Below are 25950 nucleotides of genomic sequence, written 5' to 3' on the forward strand. Positions count from 1 at the left end.
TTACAAGCATCACCTCCACCTTTGCAGCGTTAAGCAGTCCCACACCTCTGAAGCATGCTGGGTCACCATGTTTCTCCCCTTAATTAAGTCTTGCAATTTCATCTTGCTTCCCAATTCATTCAGCAGTTTGTATTTACAATTGTAATAACCTTCAGTCATAGCACACAAGCACAAGAGAGGTGTGCCTCTTGAACTGTTGCTACTTCTGTGTTCTCCACTTCAAAACAGGACTTGGATTTTATTTGCCTCAGCCACCCAACATCTTAGCCACATAAACGGAATTTAGCCAACATTGTTATTCTTATTCACCAAGGTTCTGTCACAATCAAAGCTGAGGTGCATCACACTGCCTTCATGATGCAAACTGGGGTGGGAAGAGGGGTAGAAAAGCCCAGAAAGGGACACAAATCTGTTTCTATGTGTCTCAGTCAGCTGTTGGCTGGAGAGATCACTCCTGTGTAAGTTTACAAAAGCCTTCCCTCATTGCCATGAGTTCTAAAATACAGACAGCTGTTCAAGCCCAAACCAAGCAGTTTAAGTTATATTTATCCTGCTTGTGAAAAGATAGACAAAAATATGACTATTTCAGAATATCCAATTTGAAAGTGTATTTAAAGTGAACGTTATAAAAACAGGTTGACTCGATGTACATCCCAGGTAGTAGCTCCTTTGTTTTCAATGCTAGTGCTCTTCCATCTATAATAACAAGATATTTTACTTTTTAGTTAGTTATTTTTAGTTTCATACTTCTCTTACAAGGGGTAATATTCTGTATGACAGGGAAGAAGGGAGAGACTGATCTAGAGATGAGATTATTATTTATTACATTACACTTGACTTATCCCATATTTGCCACCTGTTTCAGTTAGGGTTTGACAGCTACTAAGACAGACCTCAGGACAGCTAACACACAGAAAATAAAATATAGAATGAGTAATTTCCCCCCCCCAAGTAACACCCAAATCAAGACTAAAAAGGTACAGAAACAGATTTTTAATGTTTGTGCTCTCTGAATACATAACAGAACTACTTCTACAGTTCTGTTTAAGCAGTTAAGTAATATTATTTCAGTATCTCAGACTGATTTGGCTATGGCATTTAGGTGAGTGTAGTGAAGGCTGCTGTTAAAGGGCACTGTCTTGTTTTTATCCCTTCCCTTCACAAGGCCAGTGCTAGCATACTTGTACCAGCACAGCTTTTTTGTTTTTTAATAGCTCCCGATTCAGCTCATCATACAGCTAAAAAACTGCCACTCAGCATATAGGAGGCATCGTGATTAGATATGAGCATCCCTCTCCTTCAGTACTACTCCACACCTAGCTCAGCTGAAAGCGACCATAAAACCTTAGCCCCTCTCCTTTCTGTAAAGGAGAAGTATCAGCCACGCTGTCAGACTTACAGGACAGCATAAGCTAATTTCTTCATCTTTCAGGTCCCTAACCATTTTTTGGTACTTCATTACTACGAAGCAAGCGGCTACAGATTACTGAAGTAGCTTTGTAAAACATAACACATACTCAAGAGAAGCTATCAGTTTCCTGGGATCAACAGGAGGTGGATAAACTACTTCTTCAATCTGTTTTCGATTGCAATGTGCAAAGGCAGTCGAAACGTGCATGAACACTTCCAGATTCTTCATTTGCTGTGCCAAATAGAGGAGCTGTTGTGTGGCAATCACGTTTAACTGAACAGCATCTCTGTTGATTAAACAGAAATTTGATTAGCAGAAAGCAAGACAAAAGCAAGCAAAAAGAAATAACTAGTCAATTCATTCCTAAATGTTTCGGTGACGGGTATATAAAGTATTCCTAAACACTCCACCCCTCCTCAAAAAAGGATCATAGACAGTGTCCTAACTTTCTGCTTAGAACAATGCACCACAGTCTTAATCTAGAACATCACTCAACGATTAGGATAATTTTCCTAAGTTTTACCCTGTTCTTATCGTCATCTTCATGCTCCATTACTAGAGTGGGAAAGTCAGCATACCTCTGATCTTCTCAAGCTAAATCCCAATCTACATTTTTAATAAAATGTGAAGGAAATAATGCAACAGAACACCTAGATGCCACATGAGATGCCTGTCAGTTTTAAACTAGGAAGTTCAGAGATGCTGTTAAGTTTAGTTAGGTCAACAACTTAGAAGGAAGGCTCAGACAGCTAGTAAGTTGGAGACTGGCATCTCCTTGTAGGACAGTACAAGGCTCAATAGCACAACAGGATTACAGGAAGGAAGAAAAAAAAACACAAGAACACCACCACCAAGAACCACACCTTCATCCTCCAACTTCACTGCTTCTCATTAAACTAGACTCATCGAGGATACTTTAGGAGAGTAGGTGTATCTCTACAATTCCACAGCGTACTAATCAATTAAGTTTCAAGAATACAGCTGAATAAAGCTTTATCAATGTCTTTGCAATAAACTGTTACATCAACAAAAAAAAAAATCTTGGTTCCCACAGATGAGCACTAAGTTTACAACTGCTTTATCACAGATTACTGAAGTGTTGGGGTGACAGGAGAGGGGGGGCCACTATCCCAAAGCAATTAACATCAATGGAAAATGTAACTTCTCGATAAGTTACTTTTTTGATAAAAGTATTATTCTCAGTCTTCACTGTCTCTTTCAAGAAGTCAAAGGAAGGAGTTCATAGTTACAGCTGTACGCACTCTGCTATACACACCAAGCATATAGCAAATACAAATCAGGAAAAGTTCCAAAATAAGCCCAAGTATTTTGCTTTCTTAACTTTATTCCTACTGCTAGCCCCAAGCCAAGCATTTTGAACTTTACATTAGTTATTCCTGTTAAATATCTGATAAAGGCTGCTCCAGGTGGTCTTCAGATTTCTAAGATTCCTCCAACCATTCCAGCACATCTGCTAGGAAAGAATTGAGACCAGAGCACCTAAGACATGCTTGCATTTTCTATTTTGCTAAAGAACATACTGGGCCCACCAAGAAAGCAGAAACTGCCAAGGGCTTTTTGTAACAGGACCCCATTCCACCAGTCTTTCAAACTGTTTTAAAGTCCCTCTGGGCTTTTGTCAGGTTGGCAGTTCTTTAACATTTCAAGACCATGAAACAGCGATAAACATTGGCTACCTTATGATGTTTCAGTATACAGTATAGCATTCTTAGAGAGGTAGTGCTAACCTTTGTAATAACTCAAAGAAAATCTGAGTTGAGAAGTGTTTTATCTCAAAGCTGCTTTACTTCCCCTCCCCAAAATTAGAGATGTTCCTCAAAGTAATTTACCCTAATTGTATATTTATTCAAGTGTGTTTCAACACTAAATCAAGTCACTGTTTCTGCCAAAAGGCAAATATAATCTTTTCTTGCTTCTAGTATTCCTTTCTCTAGTATTTCCTTAACAGGTTTTTCTGTACAACATGGAAGTTTTCAACTTTTAGTTTTCACCTTTCTCCCTTGTGCATCTACTTCTCCCTATCCCTCCAAAGCAAACCTCTATTCTTCTTAACGAAGGACTTTCTGAAGACATGGAGAAAGCTGAGCAATATTTAATCTCCTCTTCACTCGTCAGGTAGGGAGCAAGTGCTAGAACTTCTCCCACATACAGTTTTGCCAAAAAGTTGTCCTCTGAAAATATGTGTTCCTCATCTAACAAGGAAGGCTAAAGGAATAGTTTGTGTTCCCTTTTACACACTAGGAAAAAAGCTCTAACATTACTAGTGAGCACAGTACATATAGCTACAGCTTATTTGTGTCCTTTCTACCCATCCCAGAGATCAGAGCAACACATGATGTTAGGAAGACTCAGAACAGCAACAGTCTAACAGTCTCTAACAGCTTCCCTTCAAAAAGACTTTGAAATTCAGGCACAGGGATTTAGTTGAAAAAAAGAAAAAAGAAAACACCAAACCAAGCAGACAAAACTTGAGGGGCCTATAACAAAAGTACAAAAATAACTTATTTAGTTTCTAAGCACTAATAGTGGATTTGTCTTTTTGCCTGAAGCTTTAAAAAGATATGAATGTTTCCATGTCGAATAGTATAATTCTAACCTCTGGCAAAGCAGGTTTAAATAAATAATATGCCTCTGTCTTTTTAAGAAGAACAAATAAAAACCCAACAGCTTAAGATAAATTTGGTGGAAAAGATTATTACCTTAAGGGGCATCATGAAATTGAGCAAGCATACAAACAGAGTACATGAAGTAGCCCGACAGGCTGAATATTTGCAAGATTGTGGAGACACCTGATTTACCCCCTCCCTTTGAGTACCATCAGTTTACCAGACCAGAGTATACAGAATTTTAGACTTACCTTAGTGTTTCATTGAATCTGACTGTAGCAGCACAATGAAATACAATATTAATGCATTCTATAAGTTCTTTCTTGATTGGTTCACTAAGGTCCAGATCAGGCTGTGTAAGTTCACTCGTAATTACTATTATTTTTGCTCTGAAGTCTGGCTGCTCATCTCTCAACCTGTCAAAGACCTGTCAAAAACACAGGACTAAAAATTCAAACTAATAGCCAGCGAAGATAAGAGATACATGTTTCATTTAAGTGAAGAAAAACCCTACATTTTCAGCCTATAGAGAGTTACACTGATGATCTTGAGAAGTAAGGAGGTAAGTTAGAAATGTGTGTTACAAATATTACAACATGTTACTGACTTGCCATGAACATACCCAGCGATGAAGTTGTGCATGCTTTATCCCATACAGTGAAAGCGGTATTGCATGTGTTGTATAGAAGCTAGTAAGACTTCAACTTGCACTTTTTTTTAATACTCATCACTATCCTTAAAACCAGATCTCTATCAATATCAGAAGAAAGGAGGAATGGTCTCTATTAGACAGGACTCAAAGAAATTTTAAGTAGCAGTCTAAATACTGTAATCTTTTCTTTCAACAGAAGGAAAGGGAAAAGTCTGCCCGCTTCCCAAGCTTGATAGTAACTATCAAATTCTTGTAGACTTGCACAAGTCACGCTGTTTTTTAGGTTTAGAAAGCTTTCATCAAGCTGCAGAAACTTCCAGTGATTCAGGAAATGGGGTCCTAGAATTATGCCAGTTTTGGGGAACTTCCAGAAGAAAAAAATTGTTTCTCTGTCTAGTTAAAAGAAAAAGGCAGGGTTAAAGGCTGTGTTCCATGTTAGAACATCTGATCAAGTCTTATCAAACTGCTGTTCAACTATTCTCACTGAAAAAAAAAATCTCACCCTTATTATATTCCATCACATATTCTCTTCATAATTAACTGGGTTCTAACCACGTGGCTTAACACACACAGACAAAAATTCTTGCCTCATCTTATTTATGCTCATTAGTATGCAAGTTTTCCTGAGCAAACTAGTACTGTGGGAATAAAACACACTTGAAAATTTCACCAAAGCAGACCCCTCTTCTTAACTGTTCAAGGGCCAATATCGTAGCAACTGCTTCAACACAAGTAAATTAAAATGTATTAAAATGACAGCAGTACTTCCCCCCGCCCCAAACATGCGGTTATACTGAATGCAAATAGTTAAAGGACATTTCGTTACAGAATGAAGAGAAGTCAATTCATTTTCAGCTATAAATTAAGTCATCTAAAAGGTACATTTTCATGACTCTTAAGGCAATCTAAGTTTGTACTGCTACCACACAGATTGGTCCCTCTCCTAACCTCATTTCCGTGTTGCTTCTCCTGCACTGGCAACAGCAAGTAGCCTGATGGCTGTGTGAGCATACAAGCTTGCTCATCCAGCTCGTCCAGGGGTTTTTGTAGATATTTTTTCAGCTCAGCTGTGAGTTAATGCAGTTCACTGTGTGGCCACCTAAAGTAATAGTGGTAATGCTATAGTGAGAATACGGGACATCTCCAGTGATAGAGGTCTTGAATTGATTTTTTCCAAACACGAAGCTTTGCCTTGAAGGACAAAGCTGCTAAGACATTTAAAGCCTCTGCAATTGTTAGTTCACACGGTAGAGCAAACAGTGCTTACCTAAGGGCAGGAAGCCTTTTGTCATTTTGAAAATAAACCTGCTATATTTGTAGTTGGAATGATGGTGCCTGCCTCTAGGGAACTGACGCAACTACCTTTTAACCATATTAATGTGTGGTATGCATTGTAACAGAAGAGCAGTCCCATGGATAAGCACTTAAAGAACTGGTTTGGTACTTTTAGTTTGTATGTTATATCTGTTCTGCCCCTTTTCACATCTGTAGAACACTTAATGAGCCCATCCAAATTGTGAAAAAAATCACTGGCAAGGCCCTTACAACTGGACAACTTAAGACAACATATCTTATTAAAAAGTTTCATAGTCTTTTGGAGGCATCTTGATTACATTAATACCAGTTAAACAATACACTTACAATCTAATTTGTCTCACCGTGTGATCAAGACAGAACAAATATCTGGCCTTATCTACTTCTCTGCACAGATATGCAACACCATCCCTTTAGGCTCTCACTCTATGGACTACGATGTAGGACTACCTCAAGCAGTAGTCCTGCTTACCAGGACTTCTGTTGTGAACCTGTTCCAGCAATAAGTACTCACTAAGACTGATAAAACACATCAGATTATACCAACTCCTGCTGAGATAACAGACTACAAGCAGAAGATTTGGACTTGGATTTAAAAGCCTTTTACAACACGAGTTTCCCAAAAGCTATACTGAAGCTTAAGTCTTACTGAAGTTTAAGTCAAACCACACTGCTGCTACTCTCCCCCCTGCCTGAATATTCCCCACTTCTTATTTGGGTAATAGTGTATACAAAAAGGGGACTGAGAAACTTTTTCCTTTCTCATTTCGGAGCGTTGTCTGGAGATCTTTTCCTTGCTTCAGGGAGTGACAAACTGAGGGTTTTACGTAGAGAGAGCTTGCAACTCGATTTTAAGACAGAACCCCACTGTAACTCATTCTGCTGCATTGCACCGGACTGCAAGCAGATGCTTTTGAGCTATGAGCTGGAGTTTTGACATTGTCACAGAAAATAACTTCTATGACTCTGACTAGTTAAGATTACAGCAGACATGAGGATGGCTGTGTCCTTAGTAAGTTCATTGCCTTAAGCAACTTACCCCTCCTAGCCTAAATGAATTCACACTTTCTTATGGATTCCTTTAAGTATCTTCTAAGGACACCCTTTGTAGAGACTACATTGCATCTCAACGTATTTCCTAAGCCTGAAAAATTAAACTGCCAAATCCCATGTCCCATAAGAGACAGACCTGGATAGAATCGGACTCTGCTTTAGCAAAGTTCATGCTAGAAGTCTCTCCCCTTCCTGTTCATCCTTCTCATCATAAACAGGATACTCTGTATTAAGAGAGATGGGCAACACTGATGCATAGTTCTGCACATAGTAAGAATGCCCAGCCTAGCTCACCAGAATATTAAGGTAATTAGTCTTTTCACGAGGAAAGTATCCCACCCAGCATGCACAGAAAATCATCTAGATAACCACTTTGATAATTCCACAGCACAGAATTTCAGTGCCTTTCCTTTGTTGTCACAGGTTTATAGTAATCTGTATGACTAACAGAAGTCCGTAATAGAATCTATTAAGACAAACATTTCTGTTCTGTTCACAAGCATAAGCTATTTAAACAACCCATTAGATCACATTCTTGCTTACTGATAGATCCAATAGCACATTCAAGAAAAAGGAAGTACTAAACCTTATCTTACAGAAAAGAAAATAAGGCACACAAGGGAAAAAAGGTGACTTGCTTGAGATCTAAAGGAGAGACTCAATCCCATCTTACAACTCCCAGTCCACATTGCCTCTTGCACTTGGTTATACATTCTCTTAACAAGTTTGAACTCAAGTGTTTTACTTTTCAATTCTGCATTACAGCTGAACATCATCCTCCTCCTGAATTAAATACAGGATAATTTTCCACCACCAGCTTTGCTAGAGACTAACAGCTTGAAAACCAGCCACAGAAGCACTGCCAGGTCTTGGATCTTATATTTCTGTTAGAATAAAAAAAACTGTTTCACAACAATATTTTGCTTTAGACAAACCAAAGTTGTTCTCAAAATGAAATAGAACATTATAAAGAAGGAAAAAACATGTACTTCATAAGCATATGACACATACCTTACAGCTGATAATTTCTTCTACTCGTGCTTCAGGTGTCTGCCCTGCTTTGTGTCTTACCAATACATACACTGCTTTCACTTTAGGACAAGATCTGAGCAGCTTTTCCAGAAGCACTTTCCCCAGGAAGCCTGTAGCTCCTGTCAGGAGGACGTTCTTTCCTTCATAGTATTCAGGGATGGAAACCATTATGACCTTAACAAAAGTTAAGACAGAAGTATATTAAAGAACTTCTAGGAGTTCAGATTTTCAGAAGATGTAAATAAACAGCACAGATGCAAACATTCAACCTCATACCTGAAAGAAATGCTTAACAGCCTTTTTTTTTTTTAACCTATAACCAGCACTTAAAGATGCCTTTTTTCACCACATTCCAAAAGAGTCCCACAGGGTCATTATAGTCATCCCAGATCTTCTTGTAAACTGTCCCTGTTAACAGGGTCTTAAGGAATCAGACACCCAGCCAGTCTAGGAAAATAGTTCAATTTTAGTCTATTTTTATCTCTATGTGCATGGTCCTTTACAACTCTAAGTGGCTGTTTTCATGTAAATTAAAGGTCATATCATTAAAATATAATCACAAGTAGATACCTCAAATACATTGACAGAAGACAGGGAGCCAGGCATCTGCCAATTGCTGGCCCTGGCATTCTGCCTGTGGCAGCAGAGTCCCCTGTTCCTACAAACATTGCTAGGCCAGAGACAAGGTATAGCTAGTTTCTTGGTATGAGAACCTGCTGGTTCTACACTGATTACAAAAAACATACAGTTTCAGATGATACAGGTTTCAACTTTTTCATCAATTAAGTTCCCCTCCCCCAAATAAGTGACTAGAATTCTCACACAAACTTAAGATTTGAGTTAGCCACAAATATGCCTCCTAATGAAACAAAGGGCAAGGGATTATTACTCAAATCCAGCACAAAGCTCAGAAGTGTTGTAGGTTTTGCTTCTGTTAGGAAGTTAACTATGAGAATTATTATTTCTTTCCCCTGCCTTAATCAAGCACTTGGATATTATGTCTAATTCAAGATATCGGAAACTGAAAGACTTTCTAAGGACAAATATACTGCTATTTTTTTTTACACTAATGTCATCTTTAGCCTCAGGCTAACTTCAAGCCATTCTGTTAAGTCTGATATACCAACATCTTTACTGTAACCTTTAAACAGCTTACTTACCAAGATTGTGAGGAACTGCCTAGAAATGCCAAATTTGAATTAAGGGTAAAATACACGTATGGAATCTAGGTGTGCATGAAGAAAGCTTGAAATAAGCAGCCCATGTTTTGCCCTACTAGAAAGAAAGGTCATCTCAACTGCAGGAAAAAAAAAAAAAAAAAGAATGTTCCCATTCTCTACCTACCTTTCCCTGCCTTCTCTGAGAAGGCATCACCACATGCCAGTTAGCATAGCATTGCTGGCAACACTTAATTTCAAGCTTAGAAGGGACTTATCTCACAGATTACCCATGTTACCTTTTAAGTCAGTTGTGGCAGCAAATTACTGAAGAACTACATCATAATTGTGTTGTGTTTTTTTTAAAAAAAGAACAAATAGTTAAGAAAGAGATGTAGTTCCCAGTGGAAATTTAGTTTGACCTCTAACACATAACAGGCTGGAGTAGGTCCAGAAAAAGATACCTACCTTGGAAGACAACATAGCAAAATCAAATTTAGCTTTTTAAGATTGATGTTTAAGTGTCAGCAATTGTTTTATCTAGTTTTAAAGTGCAACTTCTTGCATGTTTGCAATAGCTGAACTGTAGCTATTAACCAGCAACATATATTTTCACTAGTTGTCCAATGACTTGTTAACAGCTGCCTGTTCAAACATGCAGACAAATAAGTCCTATCAAACACAAAATTGTCTAATGCATACTTTGGAATATCTGAATCCCTGTATCATAGCTACTTTTTTGAGCTCATGAGTAGTAACAGTCAAGAAATCTGACAGTTGAAAGGATTAATAAGAGTTCTGTAAAGGATTCTTGCTCCAGAACAGGTATGATCAAAATTACCAGATGACTTGTAGGGATAAACAGCCTTTGGTGGAGGAAGTTTCTGTTAAGCTGCTACAGAGAAACTGATGTTGGGATACTTCTGAATTCACAGGTTCAGGGCTAAACCAACAGTGACACTTTGAAGATACTGCTTATTTTAAGGATGCTGTCCTTTGATAAATCAAGACCTCCTAAGCACTTGAGTAAAAAAAACAAAAACAAAAAAACACCAAAAACAAAACACCCCACACTCCAGGATCCTAGCCAGCATTCCCCATCTTGTAAAAAAATTCTAGTGTCCCAGACTGAGCAAGTGCTATTATGGAGCGAACAACAGCAGCTCTGTTTGCCTTCAGAGCTACGGCAGCAATATTTAACTCGTTGCTTCAAACAGAGGTCTCTGACTATCAGAACAAAGACAATTCTGTTCTTAATAAGAAAAAGATCAATTCTCAGATTTGTCCAAACACAGATCAAGATGCTTAAAGATTTGCTTTCCAAGTGCCAGGAAAGTCCGCTGCAGTTCCAGTGAATGTTTAAATGCTAAATCCAGCAACTAGAAACAGTGTGCTTGTATGTCCTTGTTAGAGATTGAATGGTCTGTTTTCTAGTTTATCACTGACAAACATTAGGTCAACAACATGCTCCCTCCAAATTCAACCATATTGAGATTATCACTCACAAGAAATAGAAAACATGTATTTCCCAACCTCTCAAGCGTCAGCAACAAGCCACAAAGTTCTGCAAAAATACAGCCTGACAAACTAATTTCCTCCTTTCCCTCCAACAGCTGGAACCTAGTACTAGCAGCAAGTATAACAGAAAAAAGGTCTACAAGTAAGCTGGAAGAAATATTTTATTTAGGTAAATTCAGGAGATGAAGTCCATCTAGACATCAAATCTGAACGCACCAAAAAGTTTTTAAACACCACACACACATGAATCCACACCAGACAAAAATCATTACAGAAGTATCTCAAACAGAGCTTCAACTGCCACATTGCAAAGACACTATAGCAAGCAAAAAAAAAAAAAAAAAAAATCTAAGAATTGGAAAGACGGAAGTAATATTTAACTCATCTAAACAAGGTTACTGCCAGAAAGACAAGCCTGGGTCATATCATGATATCATGTTGCATTTCATTTGGTGCTTTGTTTCCACAGAAGTAAATCAATGAATGCTATCAGCAGAATGTCCACATTTTCAACAACCACAAGGGTCAATGATCTGCCCTATTTGGACAATACCTACCCAGCATATCACCAAAGGATGACAGTTTGTTTGTCTTCACGGTCCAAGGTTATATCCATTGAGAAACCTTATCTGTGAAAGATACCGTTTTAGAAGCTGAAGAGAGACTGAAGTGATGGAACTAACCATTTCCTCTTGTAAACTGCTTTTGGTGTAAGTTAACCTTAAAGCATACCTATTCCAAACTTCATGATCATATGGAAGATTTGGGATTCTTCCCACAGCTAGCAGAAACACAAGCTTATCCATGTTCTAGACTTCATCAACATTCTTGTCTACTCTCTCCAAGGTCATTTTCTTTACCAGCTGTTAGCCACAGTCCCTTGCAGGATAAACGTGCCAAGAAAACTTAACACATCTCCAGGAGCTGGAAAACACACTGCCAAGTTTGGAAACTAATTAGAAAAACTAAGTTTTGAAGAACTATCAAAATGGGTCCACTAATTTAATATTAGCTAGCCAGTCTTTGCCTCATGCCTAGTAGTATGCCAGCTGGTGTCTCGCTACACACTTTCCAGACAAGTAACTGGAGTGGATTCAGGGTAATAGCAAGTTCTCCCATGTATACCAAGCACGCCGTTATTGATGATCTCTACAAACAAGTGAAACACAACAAAACTAAATCAAATCTGAAAGACTATACCTAAGTCATCACAACTGCAGTATAAATGCCACCAGAAGACCCAAAGCTGTATGTGGAATATGGTAAACCTGTGACTGACATTTGGTGTATTAGACAATTTCTGAAAAACAACAATAGACATTTCGAACTAGTTGTATTGTTCAACCTGGAAGATGTTCAGAGACTAACCTACTAGCAATGAAGAGACTTGTCTACTTTAAATAATTTCTCTATTGAAACACAATACCAGTTAGAGTAACCAATATAATTAGGTCAAAGTTTACATAACTAAGTGTATAGCCTTATGTCCACAAATAAAGTGGACTTGCTTTTAAAAAACAATTTTTCTCCTTTACTATCCCTTTAAAATTAGGTTATAAGTTGATGTTTTTCTGAATTGTTTACTGTTTGAGCTTCGTCTTCAAGTGCATGTTAAAGGAAAAAAAAAAAATCTCTTTTGGTATAATCAACCTCATTTCTCCAAGTTGCACAGGAGGCATAGATCTCTCCAGAAATTAAGCTATTATAATAAAGCACATACCACATAAGAACATTTACTATACTCCAACTCCAGTTCATGTGGAAACATGTTTAACACTTGTGTCCAGAAAGCTTTCAAAGAAGTTTTAGGAAAACAAGAGGCAGGCAGATTCAAGATTCGCTGAACAGGACCATAGTTCCAGACAATTTTATCTATGTTAATTAGAAATCTGCATTAGAAATCTCACTTGTGCTTCTGGTTATGAAAGGATTACAAGGTAAAACCTCACTGTTTATCAAGGTAGATGCATAAATCATGACTCTTGAGTTAACCTGGAAAGGAGAACAAACCCTGTCTGAAGAACCTACCTACAACATAATGAACAGAGTAACACTCACAGTTTACTACCGCATAAGCTACTGAAGCTACAAGATCACTCAATTCTTATTCATTGCATCGAGAAAATAAGCCAAAGGCATCAATTTAGCCTTCATACAAGTATGTTGACATCCAGTCCAGGTTATCACTAGGAAAAGCCTTAGCAGCAGCAGCAGGATTATTGCTCCAGTTATTGCTGTGATACTGTAATTTTGCTGGGAGGGGATGTGGGGGGATGTTTACGGTTCATCAAAGTATTTTGGAATGCCAAAAACCAAGTAGAGGGAAAACAAAACAACACTCAAGTGGCTCAGTTTGTCTAGTTTCACAGGTAAGAGACAAATCTAGGCAATTAAAACAGATTCACATTCCTCATATTGCTCTGACAGGACAAAGGTAACTACCCAAAAACTGTGCCTGCAATTACATTCTGTTCAAAACATCAGAAGGACAAGATGAGCCTTTGAGCTAGTCTTTTACTAAAATTGCCTTGGCATGTATAATTCGATCTATTAACTAAGCATTTACAATCAGAATACTTAATCAAGAACAAAAAACCCAAATCTTATTCCTCCCTTGTTTTAAATTATACATATTACAGAGTTAGAAGGCTTGAGTCACGTTTTACAGCACACATTACACAATGAATTTGAAATCCTAAGAATCAACACTTCCAGATTCCTTCCATACTTCCCCATACCTTTTACAATTGAAAAAAAAAAAAATCCAAAATGATCAACTTTGCTGATCCTCTCAGCTGAAGAGTTTCAGGTAGTTTAAAGATTTACAGGCAACAAAAAAACCGACCAACAACATAATGCATTATTTGACAGATACATCTGAATGTTCAGTATAATTCACTAACTATACTTCTGTAAGAAAATCCTCAAATGCCCTTGATCATGTTTCACCAAATCCCAACTTCTAGGGCCTTTGCAGTAAAGGACGCCCATAGTAAGCATACTCACAGCTGATGAGCTGATTGTTGAACACCTGTAAAAAGAGTTAAGATTTTAGAACTCTTCATGAAAATTTCAGTCAAGTCCTCCGTAACTATAACCAAGAACTTAATTCCTTAATGTTTAGGTGAGCCATTTCAAAACTCTTCATGCAAAACCACAGTCAAACAATACAACAACATCTTAACATGGTGCAATTCAATGGCTTTCCAATGCAAATCAATAAAGATACTTCCTCTCCCATTATGCTCCTGCAGAAATTTCCAATAATTCTTCTGAAACCTAAAAATAACTCACTTATCTGACAACTGCCTTATCAAGTTGTATTTGAAGCCTAATCACCTTCTTTAAAAAAAAGGAGGTTTACCTTTCCTTTTTTCCAATACATGTAAAATAAAACCCTATCAAAAAAAGAAAAGCTCATTTTCACAACTTATCTTCAAAAATAGCTTAAACACACAGTTAAAGCAAGTTCTACTAACAGATTGCCTACCTGTCCTACAAACAGAACAAACAGAAGTAAACGCCAATTAAAGAGGATGCATGAAGCCTCTCTCTCTTCTCAGAAGAAGAGTTATTCACTCCACTCCCATAGTGATAGAGATCATGTCGATGCTAAGGGCTCCAATCTTAAGACCTGTTTACACTAACAGATGTGTTATTTGGATCTATCAATTATGCCTATTGCACAAGAAGTGCAACAAATTTACAAACATCAAGCTGAACAATGACATGGAAAGGTATGGTGTAGTGAATACACAGCTACCAACACCAAATGGCAGCTTAGCAAGATCTACTAAGCAGTCTTTCTAACCATACCCAAAGGAAGAAAGTAATCGGGTACATCAATGGAGGCACACAGTCTTTGAGAAAGTTTGGAAAAAGCTTAACAAAGGCAAAGAAGAACAGTTTTATAAAAAGGCCCTCATTATGAATGTTCGGCTGAAGACAGTCAGAAGAAAAAAGCAAATAGGAATACCTAGTCTATTCAGAGAGACAGTATTTGTTAGGACTGTTTGCAACTCCCAAACTTTAAAAGTGCTGAGGCTAAATAAAGCATAGCTGGACAACTGTATATGCAAAGCTCATAATTAGCAACTGGGAGAAACACTATGGATGTACATGAAGGCACTAACCATGTCCAGCCATTGAAGGATTACACGAGGTAAGCCCTCCACCTACAGACAAAGTACTAAACTAACCAAGTACAAGTTTTGATGATATTGGTTCCTTTTCAGAAGTTTTTGTTTGCTTGCTTTAAGTTACCCAGCAGCTCTGCTTCCTGCAGACAAGTAACAGGCCTGTACTGAACACAGACCCTCCTCAAACACTGAATATTTTGTGAAAAAAAAAAAAAAACGCACACAAAACAGACACACACACACAACTTCTGGCTGGAGAAGCTAACCAAACCTGAAATTACTGCAGTGATACAGCTGTGTCTTCAACAACAAGATCTAGTACATTTTTTAGCACTTGCTTAAACTTTACAAATTGCTGTATAACCATTTTTGCTTGTTATACATCCCTTCCAAGCACTGGAAGCACGGTGCTTGTGAGGAACTGAGAGTTCCTACAAGAGCTAGAACTCGGAAACAGGAAGATGACAAAGGAACCTTTGCTTTATAGTAGTCAGGAGGAGATTCAGTTTGGGCTCTCAGGAGCTAAGAGGTTCTATGGATGAACTGATTCTCCGTTTGCAGGAGAAATGTCAGTAGAGGTATTTCAAGACATTTATTACTCCAGCTTTCGAAGATGACTCTCTTAAGCAGAATCATGGCACACCATCAGGAGTTGTACCGTAAAACTGACAGAGTGATGCTCTCTGCTCACACCTGGCTAGTAGATATCCTGTACATTTTCAAAGTCTGAGGAACACTAAATACCGAATGAGGAAAAATCCTTTGCTATTATAAAAGTTACAGGTTTGCTTCAACACTAACTTTTTATTGACAAGTATCAGCTGCTCAGGATGATTAAGATGTCAACAGGTTGGGTTTTTTGTAACTATAAAAAGGAAAAACGTTTATCATGTTCAAAACGTACCTCTACATTAGACAATCACACTTAATGGAAAACAACTACCCCACTGTGCTTTTACTGTTAAAATTGTTGTCTCTAGTAAAGTTTCATTAGACCTGCAGTCCAGCATAAGGTAAATAAATAAAGACTAAGTACTTGCAGTAAAAAGTTACAGATCTAGATTTGCGTATTACTTTATAGTTCTGCAGCAGCTAGAAGGAAAAAAAAAACCTGCCAAGTCAATCTTTCAATATCCAGTTGTGGCAGGTTTTGGGTGGGGAAAGGGCTAATTTTTAAACCATATGTATTTCAGGGGAGGGTACAAAAGCTGAAGAATAGAGATTCTAGAAATATATACTTAATACACAATCTCCAAATTGCTGAAATAATGGTATCTGTTACGAAGCACAGACATGATACACAAATTGGGGAGGTTGGGGGTCAGGAAATTCTAGCCTGCTACAATACAGATAGATGTCACAGACAGTAAAACTCCTACACCCTCTACTTCTGATTTAATTATTATTGAAACAGTTAAGATACCAAAAACTTTCAGTTGCTAAAGCTGGGAAGTAGGTTAAATGAAATTAAAGGTTTCTATTTCCATGGGATTCAAGCTGGTTTCAATTACAAGTTTGCAGAGATATGCTGATTGGTAGCAATTAGCCACACTTTAAACTTCACTCAAGAAAGTCTTTCTGTAGACCCACGCGGCTCCTGCTCCACAAGGGCTCCAAGCCTCTACCCGGAGTCAGGGGCTGCTGCACACACCAAGCTCTCAATCTACTGTTTCCTGACGCATGGACCCACTGAACCGGGACTCCTGCGTGAGGAAACGGACCACTTCGGTTCTCTTCCCCATACATTCTTCTCAGCGGGAGAGAAACTTGCGGCCCTTTCCTGTTCTTTGCACTAGCCGCAACCACGCGGGCTCTGAGAAAGGGGAACTATTGTGGCAGCACGGCCGGAGCTGGGGGAAGCCGGCGCTGCCTCGCAGCAAGAGCCGGCGCGCCGCTGCTCGCAAGAGGCCCATCCGGCGACGGGAGGGCAGAGCAGACGGAGAGGCGGGCGGGCGAGGAGGAGCGCGGGCAGATGGGTGGTACCCGCCTGCTCCGGGCCCAGCGGCAGGTGGGGCGGGCCGCCGCCGACTCCGGGGCTTTCGGCCTCGCCCACGCGATAGCGCGGCCCGGCGGCGCTGCCGAGACAACCGCCCGGAGAGGCGTTGGGGGTTCCCCCCTTTTCTAAGCATCGATCCCGCCGACCGAGCTCCTCCGGCCTGCCCGCCGCCACGACGCACCTCACAGCTCCCCGTCCCCAGCGCCCGCCCGCCCCCCTCCCCAGCAGCCTCCCGGAAACGCACGACGGCGGCCGGCTCCCTCCGCGCCCCCCTCGCGGACGGCAGGAGAGGATGGAGCGGAGCGGCTCGGCCCGCGGCCCCCAGCCGCGCCAGCTCACCCCGACTTCCCGCCGCAGCTCGGGCGGCCGCTACCTGCTGCCGGACGGCGTCCCCCGCCGGGCCTCGCCTCGCCTCGCCTCGCTCCGCTCCGCTCCGCTCCGCTCCGCTGCCCGCGCCGTCCCCCGCCGCTCTGAGGGGCTCGGGCAGCGGTCCTAAAAGAGCCGCTCCCGTTGGCCGCTGCGCGCAGGCCACCCGCCCGCCTATTGATTGGCTGCTTGCTCCGCCGCTCGGAGGGACGAGGACGCCGGGGGTTGGCGGCTTCCAGGAGCCCCGCCTAGTGCCGCGGCTCGGCGGGTGGGGCGGCCGGGCGCGTGCGGGGGCGCGAGGGGCGGGGGGGGGGGGGCGGGAGCGGCTGTGGTTGGCGCCCCCGCCGCCTCGGATCCCGCGCGCCCCCCTCGCCTCCCCTCCTCGGCGGCTGGGGAGGGCCGCGCGCCCCCCGCCGCAGGCCGCCGCCGTGGGGCCCGCCCGCGGCCCCGGCCCCGCAAACCGGCCCTGCGGCGGCCGCCGTCCCCGCGGCGCGGCCACACTGCTCCCCCGCTGCCCCGGGCCGGCGCCGCGCCGGCTCCGGCCCACCGGTGGAGCCGCTCCGCCGCAGGCAGCAGCGGAGGAGCCCGGCCTGCCTGCTCGAGGCGCTGCCGCGCCTCACGCCACCCGTGAGCGAAACGCGGGCCCGTGGCGCTGTCGTTTGCGTGTGTGTGTGGCTGGTTGGTACGTCAGACGCCTGAGAGGGAGAGCCCGCAACTCACACTTGCCGCAGTGATTTCACCCGTTTCTGTTAAATTTCTAAAACTTCGAATATTGAGATACTGAGTCAATTTCGGTTGAAATCGGCCAAAAGGTCCAAAACCAACTGAGGCTTTAGAAAGCAACCACAGCCTCCTTAGAAGCGAGCCCGGTTGTTGGGGAGTTAGCGCAGGCCCGGGGCAGAGTTGGACCGTTCCCACTAAGCTGGCATTCCCGCAGCAGCAACACGGGAGAGATTTTTAGCAGCTTGCACCTACAAGCCAAGTGCCTGAGGACCCCTGGCAGCATTACACGCGCAACGTCAATATTACCAGCATATAATTAACACACGTTGTATCTGTGCTACAGAAATCATTGCACTCCAGTTACCTCACTGTTTGTTACCAAATATTGATAGGCTACAAAGCAACGTGCCATTATGCTGTGCCCTGTCTCCATATGACATTTTTTTCACAAATAAATATTGCACAGATAGACATGCATCAGATTAAAAAAAAAAATAAGCAAGCTTTCAAAAGTTAGGGAACACCCTATATAAGCTTGTGCAACCCATATTACTTCAGATTACAGTGCATACAAAGTATTATATGAGAATCGGTGTGAACACAGTCTTTGCCCATGCAGCTGCATGTTACTTTTTTGGAATGGCTTCTGCCTGGTCCAGGCCATGAGAATGGGAGCTGTCCTCGCATAACCCGCAGCAATTCAACAATCATTTTATCCTTACTGTTAGATGCGTACTCTCGTGATTTACCTACTCCATACTAGTTAAACCTAGTACCGAAGTATTTCTTGGCAGAGTACTTAGAATCACATAACTCGACTCTTTATCGTAACTGTTAGCGGACGGTTTTTCAAAGACACTATTCCTCGGAAAACAGCGGCTCATTGAAGCTGAAGCGTTACCGGATCATCGGCCATACAGGAAAGTGCAAAGATTTGAGTCCAAATCTCCCACATTCCTGCTGAAAGGTTTTAATACTTTGTTGTATGCTATCATGGCACCAATGTTTCCTTTTTTGTCCTAGTGAAATCCTGACCTATGATAGGCAGTCTTACTGCCTACAGGGATGAAGCTCACTCATGTCAGATGCCCCAGTATGGAGGAGTCCATTGCAGCAGAGAGATGCAGATGCAGAATTGCAGTCAGTGCACATGAACTCTTCAGAAAATTTATTTTTAAAAAAACTCTACTGGGGACATGCAAATCAAAGTTTCTCAAATTATATACAGAAGTTAAATTTGGGTGCATTTTTCAGAAGTCACTTTGTAAAATGTGTTCATGACACCAAATGGAAGTAATGGGGAAGATACCAGTAATATTTCAATGTCGGCACAGCAGTGTATTTTGTTCAGTCTCATTTTTGAAAACAGCTAAAAAATGGTGGGGCTTTAAACCTTGTCTATAATAAATACCGTATCATCTGATGATTGTCATAGCTCATTAATGATAAGTTATAATGCAGTGACAGTGCATTAACTGATGCACTCAGTATAAATTGTTGTTTATAATAATAATTAAGCAATTTTGGTATCAGAATTTTAAACCCAATTTCTTGGCAAAATAGGGGAAAACCAGAAAAATACATGTAAAAGTTATCAAGCATGTATTCTGCAGGCTGAAAATACCTAATCAGCGTCGTCTCTAACTGAGTGGTGAAGTACAGCATGGAAGTCCCAGATTTTCTCCACTTTTGTGGGTTCTATCACCTCCATACCTCCAATGCCAAGATCACCATGCCATCATCATAATAAAACATAAAATAAATATAGAATATTCAGAGCACACTGTTGTCAATTTGTGTTGATGACTGGTTGCAGTACACAGTTCTGCTCAGTGAACTCAAAATATCGACATGTTGTAATGTACTACTATCTGTCTGAATCAGTCTTATACTGCACTATGACAAAATGTGTTGATAAAGCAGAGTATCACAACGATACAGCATGAGTTCACAATGCTGTGAAACTTCTTCAGGACCTCAAAAGCCTCAGAAATTGTGGGGATATTGTGAGACATAATGATCTGATTTTTTTCCAGATTACTCTTTCAAAGTCACAATTAATTTATCCCTCCTAAATTATTTATCGGCAGGAAAACATCATAGTGACATAGTATCACAATGCATTTGCATGTTAATGTAGTAACATACGATTGCTTCTCAAAGGACCTACCAAACTGGTTATTCAAGGTAGCATTGTGAATTTTTCATCACAGGAAAAACTGAGAATATATAAACACAAATGTGCTCTAGTCTGGGAACATTGAATAAATTATTAAAAAAAAAAAACAAACAGCATAGACTTGCATTAGCTAATATTAAAAAAAAGTATTTGAAACTCTATTGCCCAACACAAAGAGGTAGTGTGACACAAGGTTATAGAAATCTATAGGTAAATAACTACCAGTGCCTGCAAGGCCAAATCTTGGTTTATTATCTGTGAGAGTAAGAAACGAATGCCTACATACTCGAAATCAGAAAAAAGAAAAAAAAAAAAAAAAGAGATCCAGTTCATGTCTTTAAATTGGTCCACATTTCTAAGCAATACTAGCAAGTTATTTCATTCACAAGAATCTTCCAGAGATTACTTCATTGCGTCTCTCCAATTGTAAGCAAGGCCAACTGTTGTAAAAACTTTGTGCCTTTTACTGACCAACTCACAGAAACCTTTAGTTTTGCATCCGCTGCCTGGACTAGGTTCCCTAGTCTCCCTGCTTTGGAAACTGAAAAAGGTGTCACTGGCAGAAGTGAGATAGGAGAAGTACCAGACCAAAACCATGAAGTATCACTAGAAATTACAGCTGCGCTACGGGAACACACTGTTTATATAGAAACTTTGTTTCTCTGTGCATAACTTTGTCGCTATATAACTCAGAAACAGAACTGCTTTTACGCAAACAATAGTCATGTATCTTTATTTCAGTAGGCTGTGGACATATTATGAAGAGTAGGGGTTTTTTGCATAAACTGGGGCATGTATTTACTACAAGCTAGCTACCTGTGAGGGCTATATGGATGCTCGCTTCTATTTCTTGGTAAACGCAACCCATTTTATGAAAGGATTAGCCAACAAAAAATTTACTTTCTGTGCTGCCAGAAGTATGCACACGGGCAGTTTCTGTTCAGCAAACTTACACTCTCGTAATATTTCATTTGTGCTCACACTGATAGGAGTTAACAGCCATACGTAGTGAAGGTGGTTATAAAGGGTGTATTTATGATGTTATGAGCATTAACAGCTCTTATCGTCGAGCTACAGTGCATTCCAGTCACAGTAATACAGGCTGGAATTGGCAAACTTACTTCTGTACGTGATGTGATATGGAAGATACAGTTCTACAGGAGCTCAAAACAGGGGCTTTGTGGAGGAGTAACTAATACAGTTAAAACTATTTGTCTTCTAGATTGAGGTACTATGGTTCAAACATAAGCATCTGATCAAAACTGGTTAAATCAGTTTAGGAAAAGTCCAGGAACTTATTTTCAGCTGTGTATTAAAGCTAGTTAGAATATTTAAAGATATCTTTGGATTCAAAACTGAGCAAACACCTCATGAGAGGAAACTTACAATTTTACTCTCCAAGTAGGTAATTCAGTTTTTGGTCAAGTGCTGCTTTTGTCTTTTACTAATGAATGAACTGATTGAGCATACTTATTTAGTGTTCTGGGTGTTTTTTAAATTTAATCCTGAATATATTTAACACGTTAGGTATTGGTGTACAAACTGGATGGGTAACGAATATATTGTTTGCAATTGAATGCATTCTGCTACCTTCTGTATGTTTTCCATGCTCGTGTGCTAATTCTCTGGGTTTTGGTAGCAACAGTTAGGATTACAATGTATATTCAGTAGAGATTACTGAATCACCAAATCACAGCATGGGAGGGACCTCTGGAGATTGTCTCGTCCACCCGCCCGGCTCAAAACAGGGCCACCTACAGCAGGTCCATAAAGGCCGTGTCCAGTTGGGGTTTGAGTATCCAAGGACAGAGATGTTACACCCTCTCTGGGCAACCTGTGCCAGTGTTTGACCACCTTCACAACAAAATTTTTTTTTCTTTTGTTTAAATGACATTTCCTGTATTTCTGTTTGTAGCCTCTTGTCCTATCACTGGACACCACTGAGAAGAGTCTGGCTCCACCTCTTCAGTCCCCCGACAGGTACTTATACACACTGGTAAGATCCCCCTGAGCCTTCTCTTCTTCAGCCTGAACAGTCCCAGCTCTCTCAGCCTGTCCTTGCATGACAGATGCTCCAGTCACTTGATCACCTTCACGATCCTTCACTGGACTCACTCCAGTATGTCCCAGTCTGTCTTGTACTGGGACCCCAGAAATCTCACCAGTGCTGAGTAGAGGGGAAGGATCAACTCCTTCGCCCTGCTGGCAATGCTCTTCCTGACGCAGTCCAGGAGGCTGTTGGCCTTCTTTGCCATGAAGGCACATTGCTGGCTCATGGTCAATATGCTGTCCACCCAGATCCCCAGGGCCTTTTCTGCAAAGCTGCTTTCCACCTGGTTGGTCCTCAGTCTGTACTGGTGCATTGGGTTATTCCTCCCCAGGCGCAGGGCTTTGCATTTCCCTTTGTTGAACTTTATAAGGTTCCTGTCGGTTGATTCTTCTCTTGCGCTGCATGACTACACACAAACATAATTTCTCCTTTTGCGTTCTTGCTGTGTCACTTCAAGCAGCAGAAATACCTGTCATGAGATCCAAAGTATGAAACTTAATGTCGTACTCCTTATTTTGAAGAAACTGATTAAAGCACCTCTGAACTGTACTGGCTACCGTGCTGAGTCCTGTCAGCAAAATATTAGGGATATTTGTGTTTGATATTTTCTCCTCTGTTATTGAAATTTTCTGATGTAATTGCATTGTGGCATATCAATACATTTAATTGCATTTTAGTACACTGAGTATACAGATAAACCTGTGGGTGGTAGGAACGGTTGCTAGGAATGGCTGATATCTGCGAGGAGTGCTGTAGGGTGAACTGATCCTTTAAAAGGAAGGATGGAGGCTTAGTTACAACTTGATCATGTGAGGCTTAGGTCATCACACCATTTAAGAAATGTGGCTATCTGGATCATATGACTAAAATAAAACAGCTCAGTAAAGAACAAATGTTGTACAGGATAGACTTGTTGAAAGGAATCAGATATTAAAGGTGTGAAAGTTGTTGCTCAATTAGGAATAGCAGACTGGCTGAAAAAAGTTATGACAGGTAGCCCAGTTGCAAACATAGGATTAAAGGGAGCCTAAGGTGCTCATGGTTCTGGTGCCCAGCTATCACAGGCACTGGGTCACAGAAGTCCCTTTGTAAAATGATTGTGTTCCATTTTTAATGCAGTTGTACTTTGCTGCTTCTAACCTTCTTTTAATTGTCCTTTAATTTGCAGTCTAAATGCATTTACCAATATACACCTTTGTTTCTCTGCCAGCACTTGCCCTTTAATCCAATAATCCATTCCCACAGTGATACATTTGTAGAAAGCAATCTTACCCCATTTCAGCTTTCATTTTTTGGGGCTAGAATAGCCATGCTCTGTAAGCTTTCTCTTGTGTAGAGAATCTCTTTCTTAATCATTCCAGGAGCCCATCTTCGCATCTTTTTCAGATTCAATTCATAATTTGATACAATATTCCAGATGAAGTTTCACTGAGATCTTACACAGCAAAAATATTTTCATACCTCTACTGAAAACAGATCTCTTGATGGCAGCTTAGGCTTATAGTTGTTTTTCTCATAACTACCTCATGTCAGCAGTTTATAAAAAGTGTGACTTTGATGAGTATATTTTGGTTTCCTCTTCTGTCATGTCAAACTGTTGAGGTTCTAGCACATAGTGTTGTTACTGGTTCCCAAGCACAAAACTAGACATTTCGATGTAAATGAAATTTCTTCTCATTTCTGTAAGTCTAGGCCATAGGCTCTTACAGTATTAATTCTAATTGGTAATCATTAATTATTTGTGTTGATGATGTTTCTTCACTTTATCAGTGAATTTCATTAGCATGTATCCACATGTCAACATTACCTGTAGCCATTTACTTTTGTGTCAGCTGATTTCATGCTTTACTTTTCCTCTTTGTCTTATTTATTACTTTTCCACATAAAAATGTTGGAATCTGCTTACTTCTTTTGCTTAGTAATTACATAACATACCCTGAGATTTGATACCTTTGAATTCATGGTCAGTTCTCCCTTCTATTTCTGTTCTAGTTACCCTTTTCTTGCATATGCTTCATAATTTGTCCTCAAGGACTGATTACACACAATCAACATCTAGCTCCCATAAACAAGAACAGTCATTTCCTTATCTATCATTACATGAACTGTACAAGTTATTGTCTTATTGCTCACAATGATTACTTCATAATTTTTGCTGCTGTTCTATTAAGCAGTTTAATAATATCCTTTAATATAAGTAGATCACCTTGCCTCAATGGTATTTTCTCCAAAGCGATTTCTTTTTAGCTTAGTGTTTCTGATTTTGCAGGTTCAAAACAGTTCATGTATTTCCCATGTTTACTCTGTTCAAAATAAGCCATTTCATGCTTTCAGCTGTGAAATGAAGTAGGATCTCTTCCTCAGTCATATAATCACTGTTTCTAAAAGTTTGCAGTTTGTTGGTGTTTATTGGATGTTTTATCCTTTAATTGATAATGTTGCATTATATTCATTGCAACTTGGCATGACAGAGACAGATCAGAAGACTGAAGCAGTCAGTGCTGAGGCCCTCTTCATCAAAGGAACATGCAGAGGTGAGAAAAGCAAGCCTATCAAATGCAGGGCACTATTCTTTTGCCTATGGTCTCCATCCCCAGAGCCCAGAGTGCATAGGTTCTCAAGAACAGGTTGCAGTATCGGAAGAACTGCGACAGAGCTGTTTCTGCCTTGACTATCTGATGAGAGCGATAGGTGAAGTCGAGTTCTGAAGATGATGATCCACCTAGTAGTGATAAGTTACCTCGATGCCATTACCAGCGTGGTGACCTAAGAGACCGTGTCTCCTGTGAAGTCTCCTGTGGATGCCTGTAGCAGGGCAATGCAGGATGGTAAGAGGCATCTGCAAAGGAGGAGAGAGAGAGCAGAGAACTGGGATCCCTTATTTTTTGTAGCCTGCACTGAATTAAGAGTGGGTCAAAAAAACTCCTGTTTGTTCAGTTGACCCCAGGGATAGTTACTGGGTGAGGCCAGCAATGTATGTTACTTCTCCACAGCTCTCAGCTAATTGCTGTTGTTCCACCAGAAGCCCCATGCTTTCCACCCTAGAGACATATTCAAAAAGTATTACAGTTATTTCGGTTTTAATCAGGTGTGCTGATACAAGGAGCTGCTGATGCTGGCTGTGGTGGGGAGAAAGTTAAAGACAGCCCTTGCAGAGTTTTCAGTGGGATTGGGAACTGGATACCCAGAGCAATGCTGGAAGGTACACACTCTTCCACATTTTCCTGTGTAGTGACCATGGGACTGAGGGTGCAGAAGCACCATGAGCTGCCAGCTTGGCAGGGTGTTCCCACCTGGGGATGCCTTCAAGCTCTCTGTCATTGCTGCATCTGTTGTGTGGCCCAAAGTGTAGTCTTCATTCTTGGTCTTCAAGAACACTGCCTTTGTTCATTCAAATTTATTGAGGCAACAGTCCTCTGAAACCCAGCAGTTGTTGTGAGGTTAGCAACCCTCTGATACTATCACGGGGTAGTCCTGCTACCCGAGAAACATGTGGCTTTCTCTTGACACAGATTCACAAGGAGTGTCATTTTCTTAAGGCTCCTGGTTGCACCTCTCTGAAATTTCTCTGAACTTGGAAAGATAGCTGTTGACATGGCAGAAGCAAGCAGATAAAGAGCAAAAAAAGAAAAGTAATCAGCAAGGGGGGAATGGCAACAGAAAGTAGGGCAGAGAAAAGGATTTCAAATGTGAAGATGTGTAGATGGATGAGGAAGAGCTGAAGACTGGTCAT

The 25950-nt window shown here is 40.7% G+C and overlaps 1 protein-coding gene across 5 annotated transcripts in view; it reads right to left on the reverse strand.

Moving 5' to 3' along the window:
* The window catches only part of FAR1 (fatty acyl-CoA reductase 1), a 37366-nt gene extending 19916 nt beyond the window's left edge, over positions 1 to 17450 (reverse strand). For 2 of the 5 annotated variants that reach the window (XM_087744433.1, XM_087744420.1), the window contains exons 1-4: positions 17273 to 17450; positions 8069 to 8263; positions 4290 to 4465; positions 1518 to 1697 (exon numbers count right to left, since the gene is read on the reverse strand). In XM_087744433.1, the coding sequence (XP_087600559.1) occupies positions 1518 to 1697; positions 4290 to 4465; positions 8069 to 8257 (545 nt within the window). In that variant the 5' untranslated portion in view covers positions 8258 to 8263; positions 17273 to 17450. Of the gene's footprint in view, positions 1 to 1517; positions 1698 to 4289; positions 4466 to 8068; positions 8264 to 11321; positions 11342 to 17272 lie in introns of those variants that run through there. The other 3 variants (XM_087744404.1, XM_087744425.1, XM_087744415.1) reach the window with 3 other exon arrangements.
* Between the last annotated feature and the right edge of the window lie 8500 nt (positions 17451 to 25950).

The sequence above is a fragment of the Nipponia nippon genome, unplaced genomic scaffold, assembly GCF_047370975.1.
Source record: "Nipponia nippon isolate SJK-2023a ecotype South Korea unplaced genomic scaffold, ASM4737097v1 scaffold_10, whole genome shotgun sequence".
NCBI classification, from domain to species: domain Eukaryota; kingdom Metazoa; phylum Chordata; class Aves; order Pelecaniformes; family Threskiornithidae; genus Nipponia; species Nipponia nippon.